Source organism: Rhinolophus sinicus, linkage group LG11, assembly GCF_036562045.2.
Source record: "Rhinolophus sinicus isolate RSC01 linkage group LG11, ASM3656204v1, whole genome shotgun sequence".
NCBI lineage: Eukaryota > Metazoa > Chordata > Mammalia > Chiroptera > Rhinolophidae > Rhinolophus > Rhinolophus sinicus.
This window is the reverse complement of record NC_133760.1, coordinates 16,234,193-16,253,399: the sequence shown is the minus strand read 5'-3', so window position 1 is coordinate 16,253,399 and position 19,207 is coordinate 16,234,193. Positions and strand designations below refer to the sequence as shown.

Below are 19,207 nucleotides of genomic sequence, written 5' to 3'. Positions count from 1 at the left end.
ACAATTTCTCTAGGGTGAATTGTCTGTTCATGTCCTTTGTCTATTTAACATACAGGTGATTAAAAAAAATTTTTTTACCTTCTAAATTCTTAGTCTAGGAGTAAATAGCAGTCATCTCCCTCAGAGAGTTTTGATAAGACTGGATATAGGATTTCATGGTCTTATTTATGTATGTATACAGATCAATTCTTTCATTCAATAGGAATCTGTTTTGGTATATGAATTAGGCAAGACTCAAAGCTGATTTTTTTCCCAGTATTGCTAATCAATATACTGTTGAATCCTTTCTTTCCCCTTTGATCTGTGGGGCTGCCTTTATTAGAGACTCAATATACTTGCAAACACTAGGTTCACCTCAGGGCACCAGGCCCACGTGTCTATCACTGAACAGTCCTCCTCTATTTTAACTACTTCAAGTGCACGTTTTAAAATATAATGCAGCCCACCCCCCGGGACGGTATTCTTCCTTTCCAAATTTCCTCTGATGGTGTTATCTGCTTATTCTTGCCAATGCATTTTAGAATCATGTCCTCAGCTTTAGTTCTTACTCAGCCAAAGTATAATTCCTATCAGGAGAAAAACAGACTATATTCAAACATCTCATAATAGAGCCAAGATTAAAATGTAAAAACCAAAAATATAAACATGTCCTAGAAAGAATACATGAGCATTTGTTTATTTAATGCTGTAGTAGGGAAGGTCTTTCTAGATTTGACAAATGACAGAAACTACCAAGAAAAGACTGATCGATCTTACTACGTAACAGAATATTTGGTATGTAAAACATAAAAACAAAAAAACAAAACGGAATAAACATGACAGATAAAAGGCAAATCTGGTCATATATCCCCCACCCTCACCCCACAAGTCCTTAATGCCCATGGTGTGCTCCTGCTTCGGGGGGCGATACCAAACCTGGGAACACAACATCAAAGGCATCCTCAGCCGGGCCCCTGCCCATTCCTCCTGCCCCATCTCAAATGACTCCTCACCTCACTCAAGTCTTCCCGGCCACAGTCATCTTCCTTCCCTTGCTCACATGTGTCATGCTCCCCCTCTCTGTTTACAAAGCTCATCCCAGCCCTGCAATGACCATCCCCCCAACCCCTGAGCCATTCCCACTTGATTCCTGTATATCCTTCAGGGCTCCCCCAATGCTGTCTTCCTCAGGAGGAAACATTCCCAAACCCCTAACCCTAGGTTAGCATGAATGCAGCTCAAGCAATGGAGGAAATGACGTTAAAGGAGAAAATTTAAACTATAGAGGCCAAAAAAGGTAAAATCAGTATGAGTGTTCAAAGAGGAGATGCACGAGAAGTGGTGAGTGACCATTCTCGCCATCTAGGTTGTGGCAGAGAATCCTACTAAGGGCTACATGCAGCACTAAATTCACAGCTCTGTGCTGCCATGAAAACAACCAGTGTTTTCACAAGCCCTAATTTAACAAGACCCACTCCAGAGAGAAAATTCTGATACAATTCAAGAGCAATTAATGTCCCAGAACAGTGTCCCTTTGACACTGATGGTGAAAACTTGAGTACTGAGCTCTAGTCATTATCCCACGCACATGCACATACGTGAGCTGCTACTCCTCTGCCCTGAGAAGAAGGAGAGCCAGCAATATAGTCAGTCCTTACGGATGCCTCAGCTCTGAGGTGGTGGCATAGGGTTTGATGAAACTGTCCTTTTCAACATAAGTCGTGTCACTCTCGGACCGGGATCTCCGACGAGGCTGAGGAATGGCAACGGTTCGGCCAGTCAACGTTGTTGCTAGAATGACTGCAGCCAGAGCAGATCTATGGACAAAAGCATCCCAATGAGCTGGTGCACTCAAGGCTGAACAACAGGATACATGAATTAATCAAGGTTTACCTCCCGCTCCACAGTGTTTAGTGCAAATCTATTGACTATGTACTTGCAGTCTGTTATAAGCCATCAAACAATCTCATTTCATTCTGACATCGACTGTATAGATACACATTATTGTCACCTCTATTTTCATATAAATTAAATGACTTGCCCAAGATTTCTTAGCTAATAGGAGATGGAAGCAGGTATCTAATCTGGGGAGTGTATATTCAATCGTTTTCCTAATAAAATGAAAGATCAGAATTTTAAAAAAGGGACATAAAACAATTACGAAAGATTTTAAAGGCATTTGAAAATCTTGCAAATTATTCAAAACTGTAATATAGGAGAAATAGAGTAATAGATTGACCCTGCCACATGAAAAAGAAAAACAAATCAGACTTACAATTGGCCCAGTTTCCTGCCTGAAAGAATTTCCAGGTCACAGCACAGGAAGGAGGAACTGAGGTGGGGCTAGGCAGACTGAGTTGTGGAGATGGAGCTGAGAGTCCAGGAAAACCAAGGCAGATAGAATTTGGAGGACAGGGTACCAGAAAGGAGAAAGCTGAACAGAGAGAACTCAGAAATCTGCCCCCCTCATTGTTCAGCAAAATGCTCCTCTGTGCATGACTGTGAGGAAACTACCCAAGGCTGGAGGAAGAACCATCCACGAGGATTAGAGGAACAGTTCCAGATGCTTACACATGGTTGAGGTCAGTATCTACTCCCAATAGACAGCAGGAAAAAAATTATAATTCATGGGACACTGGGTCCCATGAATACTTCAAAAGGTCTTGCCTCAGCCTCAGTAGTGGGAAATAATTAGCCTTAGCTTAAATACTGTCCCAGACCTCACGTAACAAATCGTGAAAGCAAAACCCAAAAGATGAAATCAGTTCCAAGTAACTTAACTGCATCTCAGAACAAAATTCAAGAAGACTTACAGGAATACAAAAATATCTAGACTCAACAATGTGAAACTCAAAACAATGTCTAGTATGCAATCAAAGATAACCAGACAGGCAAAGAAGCAGAAAAACATGACCCATAATTAAGAGAATAATCAATCAAAACCCATTCAGAACTGAACACATGTTAGAATTAGCAGAGAAAGACATTAAGACAGTTATTATAACTGTATTCCAAATGTTCAACAAGCTAAGTAGAGACATGAAAGATTATAAAAAAGACTTGAACTTCAGGAGATGAAAATTACACTGAATAGGATTAAGAATAAATTACAGGGCCAGCCCAGTGGCTCAGGTGGTTGGAGCTCTGTGCTCCTAACGCTGAAGGTTGCCAGTTCAAGTCCCACATAGGCCAGTGGGCTCTCAACCACAAGGTTGCCGGTTCGATTCCTCGACTCCCGCAAGGGATGGTGGGCTGTGCCCCCTGCAATTAAGATGGAATACGGCACCTTGGGCTGACCTTCCACTGAGCTCCTGGATGGCTCAGTTGGTTGGAGCATGTCCTCTCAACCATAAGGTTGCCACTTCAACTCCAGCAAGGGATGGTGGACTATGCCCACTGCAACTAACAACGGCAACTGGACCTGGAGTTGAGCTGCGCCCTCCACAACTAAGATTGAAAGGACAACAACTTGACTTGGAAAAAGCCCTGGAAATACACACTGTTCCCCAATAAAGTCCTGTTCCCCTTCCCCAATAAAATCTTTAAAAAAAAAAACACAAAAAACAAGAATAGATTACACATTGCAGAAAAGACTAGTGAAATTGAAGGCAAAACAATAAAAAAGAACCAAAGTGAAATACAGAAAGAAGAATATATAATTTTTTTAAAAAGAACATAGTGAGATAGACAAAAAACACTAATGTTTTGTGTATTAAGCCACTAAGTTTCGGTATAATTTGTTACATGCTAATAGATAACTAATACAACACCCTTTTCATCAAATAGTGCTGGAACAACTGGATACCATATGCAAAAAAAAAAAAAGAGGAACTCCCATATCCCCCACCACACAAAAATTAACTCAAAATGGATCATAGACCTAAATGTAAAGCCGAAAACTGTAAAACTTCTGAAAGAAAATACAGGAGAAAAATCTTTGTGACCTTGGATTAGGCAAAGATTTCTTAGATGTTATATTGAAATCATAACCTGAAAGAAAAAACTGACAAGTTGAACTTCGTAAAAATTAGGAATTTCTGCTCCTAGAAAGATACTGTTAAGAGAATGAAAAGATAAGTCACAGATAGGGAAAAAATATTTTCAAATCACGTATTTGATAAAGGACATATCCAGAATATATAAAGAATTCTCAAGACACTACAACAGGAACACACACAAATGGCAAATAAGCATCTGAAAAGATGCTCAATACCATTAGTTACTAGAGAAATGCAAAATTAAACCACAATGAGATACCATTACACACCTATTAGAATGGTCGAAATTAAAGATTGGCCAAGACAATCAATCCCTCACGCTCTTCCTCTGCAACCTGGGCCTGAAAGAATGGCTCCCACAAAGAAGGGTGGTGAGAGAGGGCCATTCTGCCATCACTGAGGTGGCAACCAGAGAGTACCCCACCAACATTCACAAGCGCATCCACGGAGCGAGCTTCAAGAAATGGTCCCTTGGGCATTCAAAGAGATTCAGAAATTTGCCAGCAAGGAGATAGGAATTCCTGAAATTTGCCAGCAAGGAGACAGGAATTCCTGATGTGCACATTCACTCCAGGCTCAACAAAGCTGTTGGGCCAAAAGAATAAGGACTGTTCCATACCTTATGGGTATATGGTTGTCCAGAACGCGTAATGAACATGAAGATTCACCAAACAAGCTCTACACAGTGTTACCTATGCACCTATCACCACTTTCAAAAACCTATGGGTAATAAATGTAAATGAGAACTAATGGCTAATTGTCAAATAAAGTTATAAAACCCCCCACACAGACCTCATCAAACCAAGTGTTGGTGAGAATGTGAAGAAATTGGAATTCAGACACTGCTGGTGGGAACATAAATGGAATAACAGCTTTGGAAAACAGTTTGGCAATTTCTTTCTTTTTCTCTTTAAATTTTTTATTGGGGAATATTGGGGAACAGTGTGTTTCTCCAGGGCCCATCAGCTCTAAGTCATTGTCCTTCAATCTAGCTGTGGAGGGCGCAGCTCAGCTCCAAGTCCAGTCGTTGTTCTCAATTTTAGTTGTAGGGGGCACAGCCCACCATCCCACCTGGGAATTGAACCGGCAACACTGTTGTTCCGACCTCGCGCTCTAACCAACTGAGCCATCCAGCCATCCCAACAATTCCTTAATAAATATATACCTGGTATATGACCCAGGTAATTCCTCTCCTAAGAGAAATGAATGCATATGTCCAAACAAAGATTTATGCACAATGTTCATAGCAGCTTTATTTCTAGTAGCCAAAAACTGAAAACAACTCAAATATCCATCAACAGGTGAGTGGATAAACAAATTGTGGTATATTCGTATAACAGAATACTACTCGACAATTAAAAGGACAAATTACTGATTTTTACAATAATATGGATGAACGTCAAAATAATTATGTTGAAAGAAGCCAGCATAATAATTTTGTATAATACCGTTTATATAAAATTCTAGAAAATGCAGACTAATCTTTAGTGGCAAAAAGTACATCAGTGGTTACCTGAGAATGGGAGAGAGAGGCAGGAGGAAGGAATTATAAAGGGGCAAGAGGAAACTTTGGGGGATGATGGATATATTCATTATCTTGATTGTGCTAACAGTTCTATGGGTGTAAACATATCAAAACCCACCAATTATGCATTTTAATTATGTACAGTTTATCATATGTCCATTATACCTAAAAAAAACCTGTTCTTAAAAAGATAAACGACTGTGTAAAGCAAAAATAGTTAATAGCATATTGTGGGGTTTATAGCCTATAGAATTAAAATATATGATAACAGTAACACAAAGGATGGGAAGGAGGAAACAGAAGTAAATTGCTGTAAGATTCTTACACTATTACATGTGAAGTGGAATAATATCAAAGACTAATTTGAATGTCATTTTTTAAAAATAAAAAGATCGAGAAGTAGGCCAGATTTGCTAAAGCCATGTAGATTATTTGGGGTTTATAAAGATTACAATCCAGGTAGATATTTTTGTAAAGCACAGGAAACTACAGACATTTTCTAATGAGTCTATAGCATGCTTGCCATGAAATGACACGTGTTGGTTTGTTTTTCTGCTTTATAATGGAACGTTAAGCTAACTCTCACTATTGCTGACACATAAACATCTATGTCCTAATGACACAACTTAAGGGTTGTTCACACAAACACTGAACAGCCGGACGAACTTCAAGTGCATTGCAGCAATGCCACCGTTCGCCAGCTGTGAGACTTTGGGCAAATGACACACACTTGAGTTTGAAAGAGAGATGCCAACAGGACCCCTCTCGTAGAGTCAATGAGAGAATGAAATGAAACAATGCTTCTAGAGCACTTACTTGAGACCTTGGCACAGAGTAAATACTAATAAATGGCTATTCTTGTTATCAAGATGGTACTCAATGAAAAAACAAACACTAAAAATATTTCAGTGTTTTTTATATACTGTGTTTCCCAAAAATAAGATTTAACCAGAAAAGAAGCCCTAGCATTATTTTTCAGGATGCTCATAATATAAAATAAGCCCTACCGTATTTCCCCGAAAATAAGACCGGGTCTTATATTAATTTTTGCTCCAAAAGATGCATTACGGCTTATTTTATATGACACACATCCTGAAAAATTATGCTAGTGCTTATTTTACGGTTAGGTCTTATTTTTGGGTAAACAGCAGGAGGCATACAATATCCTAGTTTCAAAGAACATTAAAGAGAACGTACCGCCCTTGAATGAAATTTGTTCTCACTGGTAATAGTCAAGTCATATACCTGAGTATCTTATAGATAAACAATGGTCTAAAATTCTCCTGTGTCTAAAATCTTGGAGGCACAGGCAGTGGTTTAGGTATAAAACAAAGTCAGCTCTCTGGTGTTAGGAGCACTGGAGGATGGGGGAAAACCCAGGCCCTGGGAAGAGAACCCCCTTCTCCTTCCTTCCCACAAGCAGTTATTAAAGGCAAACTTATGTTTAAAAAGAAAATTATGTGTACAACTCAAATTCAACATACGATCAACCAAAATAATTGGGCTTTAATGCTTTGTATTTTAATAAACATGAATTGCATTCAATTATGAAACGTGAGAACTCCATACACCTGAAAGGGTTAGACCATTAGCCCACAGAGAAACCATATTAAATTATGAAACTATGACAAATATCTCAAGGGACATGATTCAAATCACCTAACTTATAATTTTCTTGCCAATTTGAACAGTTCCAGAACTTGGTGGCTGAGCACAGGGTGACCTACCTCAGTGCCTGCTCACCTGAGACTCACCTTGGTCTCTCTGGAGAGGGGTTGGGGCTGCGGGGAGGAGGCGTCCGGGGCACAGCTGCCTTTGGTGCGATGCTGGCTGCAGGGAGAAGGCCATGGATGATGTGTTTCTGCACAAATAAAATCCAGTAGAGGTCATTGGTGTAAGGAATCACCTAGGTCCTGCCACCACTCCTCCCTGGGCCTGAGAGGGGACACTTGCACTGGCCACCCAGGGATCTAGCCCCACCAGAAAGCCCACTCCACCCCTTGCTATCCCCAATCCCCATCGGGCCAGGCAAGCATGCCCACCCAGGGAGCACCATTACAGCTGCCTGTTGTGGGACCCTCATCCTTCCTTCCTCAGAGCAGCTTCCCGGACCCCCGAGTCAACCTCCAGCACCTCCACTTGTCTCACAGCACAGCCCCTGATGACGCTACTCACTCATTTGCCACCTCCCTGCAGAAGCCTCCTGAGAGCAGACTACCTTCTTTATCAACCCTGAACTCTAGCACTGAGCACATTGTCTAACACCTCGGAGGGGTTAATAAAGATTAAGCAGTTTCCATGATGCAGAATAACAAACGCTAGTTTCCTACACACAATGCAAGTCGCAGAATCCTGCTTTAGGCACCTGGGAGTCTCTCAGAAGCTTCTAAATGTAGCCCAATCATTTTCTGTGCACCAGTCATTCAGTCAAACGTATGAACAGTACAGAAGAAAAACACCCAGATACTTATATGACACAGACTTATGGCGAGGTAAAGACAAAGTGCTCAGGTGGCCCAGGGAGGGAAAGGGTCCTTCAGGTCTGGGGGCCAGCAAGGGGTCCTTCAGGTCTGGGGGCCAGCAATGGGCCCTCCAATGTCTTCTTGGGAAAAAAATCACAGAGGCATTTAGATTGGGTCTTCAAAGATGGCCACTGCTCTCACATTTGGGAAATGTGATGGAAAAGCATTGTAGGAAGAGGGAACACCATGAACAAAAGAATGAAACAAGACATTAGTGATAGTGCTCTGGAAATCACAGAGGCACCTGGGAGGGAGAGGCTAGAACAATGGGACGGGGTAAGAGTGGGGATTGTTTCCATTTAAGTTCTGATACCAGACTAAGGAGATCCTGCGGCCTAGGAAGGAGCACCCCCTGCAATTGGCCCCTGGAAAGACTAATCAGGCAGTGGTAGGCATAAGGTATAGGGGACTGAAGGGAGGAGCAACCAAAAGAAACAGCCAGGGTTTGGGGGACCCCTGAGTGAGGGATGGACAGACCTTCCACATGTCTCCTGCAGCCCTCCCTCCACCCCAGTTTCACTTGCATGGCCAACCTGAAGAGCAGACATTCCAGAGGGAAGGAGACGGGGAGAGAGTGAGTTGGGGGCATTGGGTTCTAATGAGGGGAGTAGCACGATCAGATTTGCGTTTAAAAAGAATCTCTTTGGCTGCCAAGTGGAGAACGGACTCGGGAAAGGGCAAGAGGGGAAGCAGAGAAGTAGTACGGGGCCGCTGCAGCAGTACAGGTAGATGCTGGAAGACGCGGCGGGGGCGGGAACAGCTGTCAGATGTATTTGGTGGGTAGAATCTATGGATCTTGCTGATGGGGTGTCCGTGGTGGGTGGCAGAGAGAGGAATCAAGAATGACTCCCCATCGGGAACATCCAGCAGGATTGCGCCGTGTGCCAGAGTGAACTCCCCGACAGCGGAGCGAATGCTGCGGGATAGACAGGGAGATTCCTGTCCGACTGAGGCTGACCCTGGGATAAAGGATTCTTCAGAACACGAAAAATCCAGGCTTTTCCAATGAAAAACCACTCCCTCTTGCGCCGTTACCTTGCCTCAATCTCAGGCCACACCTCAAACGCTCCTCACTTTATTCCTGGCCTCCAGGCCAGAGCGCAGGCCGGGCGAGGATCTACTTACAAAATGGCCCTTGCGGCGTCTCCGAAACCCGAGGAGCATCCTTGCTACGGGGCGGCGGTCACACCGGAGCTGGACCGAACAAAGCACAGGTCACTTCAAAACCTAGGACCGCTCCCTAAAACCTGGCTCCGCCCGCTGGCCTAGCCCAGAAGCATTTTCAACGCAAATGACTTCGCAACATCCACGTCTGCCACTGGCTCTGCTTTCTCGCCGGCCAATTAGAGCCAAGGATACTTCATACCCGTTGCTGTTGGCAACCAGCGGGTCCACTCAAATCCTCGCTGGGGCGGAAACTGTGAGCACTATCCGTTCTCTTATTGGCCAGATTAGATGTCGATCTCTGACGCCACAGCCAATCCGACTCTGTGAGAGGAAGAGGGCGGGCAAGACGAAGGACTCGGAGCTTGTGCTTGAGGGAACCAGAAGTGGTGCGCGGTAGGTAAAGTCACCGGAGCCCCTATGGTGGGACTGAGGTGGGACCCCGGCCAGCTCGGGCCTCGCCCTGGACTGGAGTGAGGAGCCACAGCGCGGACTGAGTAGGTATCAGGAACCAGGCAGGTGACGAAAATGAGGGACGCGACTAGCAGGACAGAAACTTTCAGGTCCTTAGACTTTGGCAAATAATTCAGTCTTTTAGAGAACACCGCAGACCGGCTCCTGCCAAAGAGGCCCCACCTTCGAGCGGAATGTAGGGCCATGTCAGGAGAGCCTGCTCAAGTGCTGTCTTACATTTCCCTGTTTAGATCCAGGCGGAGGATGGAAAGGAGCCCCCTTGATCTCACAGGCCCAGTGCACGTGCCTTTGGGGCATGTTGTGGCCAATGAGAAATGGCGTGGGTCGCAGCTGACGCAAGGGATGCAAGGTCGGTGGGCTGCACTCTGTGTAAACCCTCTCTCTTCTCACCCCACTTTTTAAAAAACGTTTTACCAGTTGCCCCCTTTTCATCAGAACTCACGGAACTTATTTTCTTGTCTGCATTTTAAGGGAAAATCAAACTTATTTTTGAGGATGGCCTGACACCGGTAGATTTTTACTTGTCTAGCAGATCCTGCATTCTTTATATCACTGAAGCCGATTTGGTGGCAGGAAATAGCTACCGAAAGAGGCTTGTTGTGGTTAGAAATGTAAGTACTGAATTGAAGAAACTGACCTTGAAAATTGACTTCTGTTCCACCTCCCTCATACGTTGGCAATAATGCTATAAAACCATTGTCCGTGCCAAGCACTCTTGGAGTGATAGCTTTCTTAAACTTGAAAGGAATTTTGTTACAAAATGGTTTACTGTTGCTTATTTTTCTTTGAAGTCCAGTAATCTTAAAGGAATTGTAATCGTTGAAAAAACGCAGATGAGTGAACAGTACTTTCCAGCCATACAGAAGTTTACTGTGCTGGACCTTGGCATGGTGTTGCTGCCAGTGGCCAGCCAAATGGAAGCATCCTGCCTCATGATCCAGTTAGTAAGTACTGATTCCTACTCCTCCACTATAGCTCTGTCTTGTGGACTCTCAGCTGACCTTCAAGGATCCTTTACCTCCAGCAGCCAGCCGCCCTTGCTATGCTTTCTTCCTGAGTCCATCACATCCAATCTAATTCTGTGTTGGTTTAGAAAACCTTTTTGAGGAATGTAAGTTCAGAAGCCGCTTCTGTAGCCCGCTGAGTTTGCCACCCATTCTCGGCAAGTGTGTAACAAAGTGAACAGGTCGGAGACCCGATTTTCGACTCCCAGGCTCTGATGACTCCATCCTTCATTATTCTGTCCTGATGCTGGTGAAAATGTCAACTAGAAGTTGCTTTGCCTCATCCCCACATATCTTTCGTTAAACATCAGCGCTCTGAGTGCAAGTTTACGTTTTGTTTTGTTTTGAACCTGGTTTGATTACTTGATTGTACAACTTGATTGTACATCAGAATTTTGTGGGGAACTTTTCAAAATAGTAATACGTGAGCTTACCTCAGACCGATTAAAAATCAGAGTGTGGGAGTAGGGCCTAAGCATTTTTGTTGTGTTGTTTTTAAATCTTCCCCTTTGATGGGCAGCTAGGGTGGAGAACCAAATTGGAAATGCAGTCCTATGTGGTTCACAGCTCTTTCTCCTCCATGTCTGTCCACCACATTTTTTGCTTTACTCTTCCTAACTTCTCTTGATGTAATGCTGTTATCTGCCTTCCTATATCTACCACTAACTGAAGACTGGGCTTCTCCTTTGATAGGCCAGCTCCCTCCAGGTCCTGTATTAAGCAGGTCCAGTTAAGGTATAGCCATCATTTTACTGTCATACAACTGAAACGTTTCTTAGTAGCCCTTAGGAATATGTTTGAATTCCTCAGAGTATGTTTCCATTGGTTTTATCCTAAGCATTCTGAAAACTCAAGTTCTTGTAAATTAATTTTTAATCTCTTACTCCCTTATGTAACCATATGGTTCATCTTTTAATTTTGCTGATGTCTGGAAAAATCATATTCATGGTATATGAAAACATTTGTAGTGGTTAAGTCAAACTGAAACCAATGGAAAAACTAAAATTTCCACAGATTTTTAAGAAAACCACTTGTCCTCTAGAGGGCACTCACATGCTCTTCCTTTAATTTCGGTTCAGGTTCAAGAACAAACCAAAGAGCCCAGTAAGAACCCTTTTCTCAGGAAGAAACGGGCTCTGATCTCTGAGCAGTCCCTCCTTCAAACTGTGCAACAGATCCCAGGAATTGGAAAAATTAAAGCTCGCCTTCTGCTTCAGAAGTTTCCAAGTATCCAGCAACTAAGTAATGCTTCCATCCAAGAGTTGGAGCCGGTCGTTGGGCAAGCAGTAGCACAGCAAATTCATGCGTTCTTCACACAGTCCAGGAGATAATTCTCACAGCATCTGCATTTTCTCCTTTAGATAACAAACTACAGGGTCTTGTTTTCTTTTCATATTTAAAAACCAAGAAAAAAGATTCCCTCTCACAGCAATCAGTGAAAGATGAGGGAAGCCTGAGTGTTCGGAACCTGCTGGTTGTCCTGCCCTGCTCTCTGGGTGGAGGCATTTAAGTTAGTGGGCCCCAGATGGCGCTGCCCCATTCTACTAGCATGAAGAGGGCCAGGGGGCATCTTCCTGAAAGTCACTTGAATTAGGGACTCTCAGATTCAGCAAAAAGCCAGCTTGGGCAGATTTGAATGTGTGACCTTGACCTGCATCTGTCATGGAAAGGTCTTATCAAGTTTCAGGTGGTAGATATGCCCTTCTAAAGGAAACAAACCTACAATGAAGCACTGTGTACCATAAGTCCCTTGTTCCTGGTGGCAGAGCCACTGTTCTTCAGGTCTGGTCTTAATATACCTGTGCTTTGAAGGCTGCTGCCAGTGTAAATAAACAATTGTACAGCCTTTGTTCTTCCTCCCTTCTTCCCTTCCTGGTAGCTGCAGTTTGTTTATAATCACTGGGCACATCTGAACACAGAAAGCCTTGGAGTCTAGAGTACCCATCTGAAGATAAAAAGCCAGTGTGTGGGGTGGAGGAAAAGAATGTGCTTGTAAATGTATAGCCCAACAATGGGGAGATACACCGGAAAATGGCAGGAGCAGCTGTATCCAGAAAGGAGGGATGGGGAATCAAAGGGTACACTTGACCATTCAAAAAATAAATACAATTAAAGATGCCATGTGTGTTCAAAGATACTAAGATAACTTAAGAGTCCTGTTTTGTGAAATGTTAGTAATTTTTAAAAATCAAACAATAAAAACGTGTGCACTAGGATAGAAAAAATTTGAAAGGAATTAAAGTGAAAAAGTAAAAACATTAACTCAAGCAGGTGAATGTGTTTATTTAAATATTTATACAAAAATGCCCCTAAGAGCAGTGGATACACTTTCCCAAACTTCCCTTTTGATATTGCACACTAGAAAATACTTTAAATTCTTGTTAACTCTCAAAATTAGATTTCAATGCTGTATTTTTTTAGCTCTATGTTCTATGTCAACAGTGAATCTTTCTAGAATCACAGTATCATCCAATTTATAGTAAGAGAAATCAGTTGGTAAAAATGTCATTTTTAAAAGTCAAATAGAGCTTTAAACTAGAATCATTTACATATTTACCTTATAAAACGTTTTAACCCATCTTGACTCTTAAAATACACAATTATGCACTTTCTACCTTAAACAAAATGAAAAATGTTTTGAGTATCAAACAGTATATTATCTACTTTGTAGACAGCATTTTCATCTAACACTGTCACTGTGTTAGCAACTTTTAAATGACATGTAACTAGAAGAAAAGCCACTCCTAAACTGTTTTATCTAATAAGTCATGACAAATTTGGCACTAGATTGTATCTGGAAATAGCATTCATGTTATGTAGAAATAATAGTAAAATCTTGTCATTTTAGGTTAATGAATCCCCCTTAGAAAGCAGCTCTTGGAACAGTTTTTAGTAACACTAATTTAAATCCATCGTTATAGTCCCTTGTTCTGCCTTAATTTGGGTTCATCTGGGTTCTGGTTTAAGGAGGGATCTATTACCCAAGCCTGGAAACTTTTACAAATAGGACCAATATAGGTAACCCCAATTTAACTCTGATAGTAACTAAAAATCATCATTGTAGCCATTAAAAATAGCCAGATTTTCAACACCATTCTATTTACAATACTTTATGTAATAAATAACTCATAACAATAATGGTGACATTCCTTGAATAAGTCTGTCACCAAATTTCTAGGTTTCTCGTTACTTTCATTCATAAAGACATGTCCATTGTAAGGTTACACTATGAGAAAACAGGACTTGAAACTCTAGAAATTTTCCATTATGGCACAAATACGAAGGCCTCGTCAGCACTGGAAATGTTTTGGTTTCCTCGCATCAGTACAAAGAACTGTCGGAATTGAGAATGCTGAAAGGAGAGGAGAGCTTCTTCTTGACCTGAGGCCTGGCAACCCCAACTGAAGGGAGGCACAAGGTGCTGGCGGACTTCTGTCTGTTCTTGTTGGTGCCCCAACTTAAGAAAGAAAGCTTTTTTGAGATTTTCTTGGTTTTGTCAGTTTTATCATCATCATCGTCATCTATGGCCAAGCAGATCATGGAGTACGTTTTCTGCATTCCCACCGAGTATGTGGCACACTTATTATGCTGCACATAGAAAAAGAAGAAAAAGAGTGTTAGAAATCCTCCGGGTATCTGATAAATGACAGCAAAGTTTGAGACTCCCATTCTGCACGTACAGCATCCTTTTCAAAATTAAGTTGATACACTTCTGAAACGGGGGTGGCCAATGCTTACACAGAATTAGGTTCTTAAAAACAAGGACAATTTTTAAGGAATATAGATACTCACCAGTACTAATGTAGGTTAAGGACCATGACACACTTTTTAAGGTTCTTATCATATTTGAAAAAGTAATACATACTCATGGTCAACAATATGAAAATACATACAATGAACAGTAGGTGTCCCTCCCACCTTGGCTTCCAGGCCCTTCTCCCGAGGTAAACACATTTCTGTTACACTTTTCACAAGTAATGATATGTGCGTAAGTATACGTCACCATTTGTCTTTCCTTCAAAGGAACACACTACACACTAGTCTGCACCCTGCTTTCGTCACTGGGATTTCAGTCCATGCCATTAGGTACAGATCAACGTCATTCTCTTTAAAGACAATATAGAATCCACGGTGAGGATATTATTAACTTTTCCCCTATTTTTTTAAACGGGAAATAAATAACAATTTACCATTTTAACTTTTCAAGCGTACAGGTCAGTGGCACTAATTACATTCCCATTGTGGCGCAACGATCACCACTATCCATCTTCAGAGCCGTCATACTCACCCAATGAAACTCTCTAGCTATTAAACACTACTACTGTTAACTTTTAAAGGATTGTATAGGACTCCAATAGGAGATCCGAAGAAACTTGTTTTCTAGACACTTCCACGTGGGTTATCACCTGCTTCTTAGGTTTGCCTAACATTGAGATTGCTTTGTTCACCAAATGTTTATTGAATGTCTATGTTCCAGGCACTGAAATCAGGCCATCTATACAAATACACATACCACATACCTAAAGTGGTTGGGTACATTGTTCATAATGTAAATCAAGGAATTTGAGTGATGTCGCAATAAAGGGCGGTCACTCGAGTGTGCCGCCTTTGGATGAAGTCCCTCTCTTCACGTCCCTCACTCTGCACCTCTTAACTGCAACACAGCCAACCACTTTCTCCCTGCAGGGTTTTCTTCTCTAGATTTCAGAAGCTCCTTTTTCTCCAACCTCCCTTCACAACTTCCCTTTGCACCCACTTCTAACAGAACTCCAGATGCTCATGGTACCTCAGAGTCTAATCCCCGGCCCTCAACCCCTCACAGGCAATTTCATTTCATTTCTTACAGCTTTAAGTATCATCTCTATGCTGATGACTCTCAAATATTTAATTCTCTCTCTGACTTCTCCCTCGAACTAAAGATTCGAACATCGAATGGCCTACTTTACGTCTACATTTGGACGTCTAAGGGCATATGAAACATTCAATGCGTGACTTGTTTTCTCTCCCCTCTACCTCCCTCACCCCAACCCATTCCCATCATTCTGAGAAATGATGCAGCTGTTCAAGCCAAAAACTGAGGCGTCATCTCTCTTTCCACCATCTTTTTGACACAAATCATCTACAAATCCCCGTTAGCAATACCTCCAAAATAAGTCTTGGGTGCATCCACCCCTCTCCATCTCCAGTGTCATGCCTCCTAGGGTAAGCAGCTAGCACCACTGGCCTGGAGGACTGCCACAGCCAGCTCACTCTGCTGCCACTAGGCCAGCCTCCAGGCAGCAAACATCCTGCTAAAATAAACATCCTACCATTTCATTCCCCTTCTTAAAAGGTTCAGTGGCCTCCAAAGTCCCACCACTGCCAATGAGGCCCTGGCTCCTTTCCACCTCATTTAACTGCTGTCACGATGCTCCAGCCAAAAAGCCCTCTTTTTTCGTTAGTCTAGCACAAGCTTATTCCTGCCACAAAGCCTCTGCACCCATTGGTCACCCTGCCCAGGATGCTTCTCTTGCACGTCTTTGAATACAAGAGGTTCTTCCTCGTCACTCAAGTGTCAGTGCAAGCCCTGTCTAGAGGAGCCTCTCCCTGCCCCCACTCATTCTAGTATGGTACACATCTTACTCTCTTTACAGCACTTATCAAAATTATGACTATTTGCTTACTTGTTGGCAGCTGTGGGGGCGGCAGGGAGCTTATCTAGTTCCAGCAGTAGCTCCAACACCTAAGGAGGGCCTGGCACACAGCTAACAATCAATATTTGTTGAATGAATAAATGAACGTTGTGATAGAGGGAAGTCTTTAAGGCGCATTATTAAACATGGCAAAGTGTGGACAAGTACATATGGAATGATTCCTCCCACTTAGGGAAAAAAGGAGGCTATAACTATGCACCTGAACTTTCACAGGTAACAAACACTTCCCAAGGTCTCATAGGAGTGCAGCAAATGCTCTCTGACGTGTGGAGACGGTCTCTCACGACGTCTTAAGCCCTCTGTATCATTTGACTCCTTTTTTACCATGAGTATGTAGTACTTTCGTGATTCAAAAGTGTGGCTGTAATCAGCAAAACCAATTGGTGGTTTGATCTACAGGATCAAAAATAGAAGGTGTCCAGTGATCTCTTTGACCCAAGGAAAGCACATTGCAGCAATGACCAGCTTATCACACCGACTTCAGTCGCAATGTACTGCCACGGGGTGTCAGCGCTCACCACGGATGCGGTGGAGTCCAGGAGGCTCACGACCTTCATCTCAATGTCGTCCTCGCCAAAGCTCTTCAGCAGTTTCATAACCTCGCTTACTGTCAGCCACTTACAATCCACGTTTTGAATGGAAACAATATAATCCCCTTCCTTGGCTCCTGCCAGCTACAAAAGTTTGATATAAATAAAGGTCAATGTTCTATTCATTCAATTCCCTGAATCAGTTTCCAAGTTCATTATCAAAATAGATATTTACATTAAGTTTGCTTCAAGAAAGCAAAAATTAATCTTTTTTTCCTTCGGGCATGTAGCATCCGTGAAAGGCCTTTTGCATAATGGCAGGCCTTCTACATAAAGGAACCCTAAATTCATTCACCCAGATATATTTGTTTGAGCAGCTTTCTTTGTATTTTACTAGTTTGACTGCCTGCAAAGATGCCAGTGAGTTTTTGCTGTATACTTGAAACTAATATATTATTGAATGTCAACTGTAACTGGAAAATAAATAAATAAATGATGCCAGTGAGTCTTGCTTCCAATCTAGAACGGCACATGCTTACCGCAGCAGAGCAATAAGGATCCAGGAAGTGGACTTGAACTGGAGAGTTTCCTCTCAAGGTGAACCCCAAATCCCCTTCTTCCGCAGTGAAGCGAATGCTTCGAGGAGGTGTCCATCTCTTGTTCGCCGAAAACACAGATAAAGGGCCCTTTGGAATAGAGCATCGTTAGCTGTAGGATCTGAAGGCTGAATCAGGCATTTGAAAGATAAAGGAAGTATTGCCTTGTTGTCCTTGCAGATTTCACTTGGCCTTGCTCAGAGGCTCGTGATACCATCTGGGATAACACATGCTACAGCAGTCATGAGAACATCGCCATTTCCCCCCAAAATAGCCAATATGTTGTAAATAAAAATATCTTTAAAATTTATAATATCTAATTAAGGGCAGCCAGATGGCTCAGTTGGTTAGAGAGCGGGCTCTGAACAACGGGGTTGCTGGTTCGATTCCCACATGGGCCAGTGAGCTGCACCCTCCACAACTAGACTGAAGACAACAAGATGCCACTAAGCTGCCAGAGGGGCGGCCGGATGGCTCAGTTGGTTAGAGCGCAAGCTTCTTAACAACAAGGTTGCCAGTTCAATTCCTGCATGGGATGGTGGGCTGTGCCCCCTGCAATGAAAGATTGAAAACAGCGACTGGACTTGGAGCTGAGCTGCTCCCTCCACAACTAGATTGAAGGACAATGACTTGGAGCTGATAGGTCCTGGAGAAACACACTGTTCCCCAATAAAATTTGTTTTAAAAATATATATATATAAAATAAAATAAAATCTCTACGTAAAAAATCTAAAATATCTAAAAGTAGCCTTTACATACTTGCAACATGTAAAAACTGCCCCCTTAGGTCATTTTGAAATAAGTGTTCAACATACCAGCTTATGGAAGAAATCCATTACTGTCACCTTGGAGAACTGTGGCAATATAATTTCAACCTCTTGCTCAGTTTTAGCTAAAAAAGAAAATTCAAAGGGAAAGCATAAATGTTTCTGTAATTGAAAGTTATCCTTGAAAACTCAGGTCTAAGTCTTCACTCGGAAGGGAAGAGGAAGCAAATCTTTCTCCTTGTCACTGTCCCTTCTGCTCGGTTTAGACAAACACTACAGAAAATGGACTATTAGTCAACCCCCTGACCCAGTGTGACCTGTACCTTCCATTTGGGTACCTACGACGAACCATACCCCACTCTGGGGCTGGGACGAAATAGTGAGAACCAGACACATTCAAGTGGCTTATTTATGTTCTGGTGGCCTTCCTTTGGCACTCATAAAACCCCATCAGGTGTGTCTGGTACGGAAGTACCATGTCTCATAGCACAAAGTCCTGAGGGAGATGGGATTCCTCTTTCATTAGTAATCTGTGATGTGAGGATTTCACAATGAGCAGTGAGTTTGCCAAGTCGCGTCCATCGATAGCTCAAATCTCCACCAGCATATCTGGGGCAGGCCCAATTCACCCTTACCACGAGGCTAGTCAGTTTCTCACAAAGGATCCCAGAGTGTACATGAACAACAGTCTAAAAAGGAAACTTGGGGGAGAAGACTGGCACTGCCAAGGTAGAACACACCCTTCAATTTACAGGATGATCCTGTGGCTTCTTATAACCTGCCTGACATACCGTGTTTCCCCAAAAATAAGCCCCAATTAAGGTTGTCAGCCAGACGGATGCATTTAGTACGTTATGACAATGTTCCAGAAGAAGATGACACGACTGTATTTGAATAAATGTAGACTGTTGTACATGAAAAAATAAGACATCCCCTGAAAATACGCCCTAATGCG

General features: G+C 42.5%; 3 protein-coding genes across 7 annotated transcripts in view; 1 reads left to right on the top strand and 2 right to left on the bottom strand.

Annotated features, from left to right (window-relative positions):
- Positions 1 to 9,318, bottom strand: part of CEP89 (centrosomal protein 89) — a 57,764-nt gene extending 48,446 nt beyond the window's left edge. For all 3 annotated transcript variants that reach the window (XM_074314430.1, XM_074314431.1, XM_074314432.1), the window contains exons 1-3: positions 9,150 to 9,318; positions 7,257 to 7,363; positions 1,638 to 1,796 (exon numbers count right to left, since the gene is read on the bottom strand). In XM_074314430.1, coding sequence (XP_074170531.1) covers positions 1,638 to 1,796; positions 7,257 to 7,363; positions 9,150 to 9,188 — 305 coding nt within the window. In that variant the 5' untranslated portion in view covers positions 9,189 to 9,318. The remainder of the gene's footprint in view (positions 1 to 1,637; positions 1,797 to 7,256; positions 7,364 to 9,149) is intronic.
- Positions 9,319 to 9,485: 167 nt separating this feature from the next.
- Positions 9,486 to 12,514, top strand: FAAP24 (FA core complex associated protein 24). Of its 3 annotated transcripts, none has more exons than XM_019742653.2 (5): positions 9,486 to 9,584; positions 9,893 to 10,011; positions 10,134 to 10,273; positions 10,454 to 10,606; positions 11,746 to 12,514. In XM_019742653.2, exons 2-5 carry the CDS (start codon positions 9,906 to 9,908, stop codon positions 11,995 to 11,997), a joined length of 651 nt encoding a protein of 216 aa, XP_019598212.1. In that variant the 5' UTR covers positions 9,486 to 9,584; positions 9,893 to 9,905; the 3' UTR covers positions 11,998 to 12,514. The 3 variants fall into 3 exon arrangements, with proteins under 3 accessions (XP_019598212.1, XP_019598211.1, XP_074170535.1); XM_019742652.2 differs by having other exon boundaries at positions 9,546 to 9,685; XM_074314434.1 differs by lacking the exons at positions 9,486 to 9,584; positions 10,134 to 10,273.
- Positions 12,515 to 12,929: 415 nt separating this feature from the next.
- Positions 12,930 to 19,207, bottom strand: part of RHPN2 (rhophilin Rho GTPase binding protein 2) — a 47,918-nt gene continuing 41,640 nt past the window's right edge. The window contains exons 12-15 of the mRNA XM_019742743.2: positions 18,301 to 18,377; positions 17,429 to 17,575; positions 16,878 to 17,033; positions 12,930 to 14,254 (exon numbers count right to left, since the gene is read on the bottom strand). Of these exons, the coding sequence (XP_019598302.2) occupies positions 13,988 to 14,254; positions 16,878 to 17,033; positions 17,429 to 17,575; positions 18,301 to 18,377 (647 nt within the window). The 3' untranslated portion in view covers positions 12,930 to 13,987. The remainder of the gene's footprint in view (positions 14,255 to 16,877; positions 17,034 to 17,428; positions 17,576 to 18,300; positions 18,378 to 19,207) is intronic.

What these genes read in the sequence shown, in the direction of transcription:
- FAAP24 (XM_019742653.2), top strand. Translation starts at nt 9,906, where the DNA reads ATGGAAAGGAGCCCCCTTGATCTCACAGGCCCAGTGCACGTGCCTTTG. An exon ending in GCTGACGCAAGGGATGCAAG is followed by an intron (nt 10,012 to 10,133) that starts GTCGGTGGGCTG and finishes CTGCATTTTAAG; the next exon opens with GGAAAATCAAACTTATTTTT. An exon ending in GGCTTGTTGTGGTTAGAAAT is followed by an intron (nt 10,274 to 10,453) that starts GTAAGTACTGAA and finishes TTTTCTTTGAAG; the next exon opens with TCCAGTAATCTTAAAGGAAT.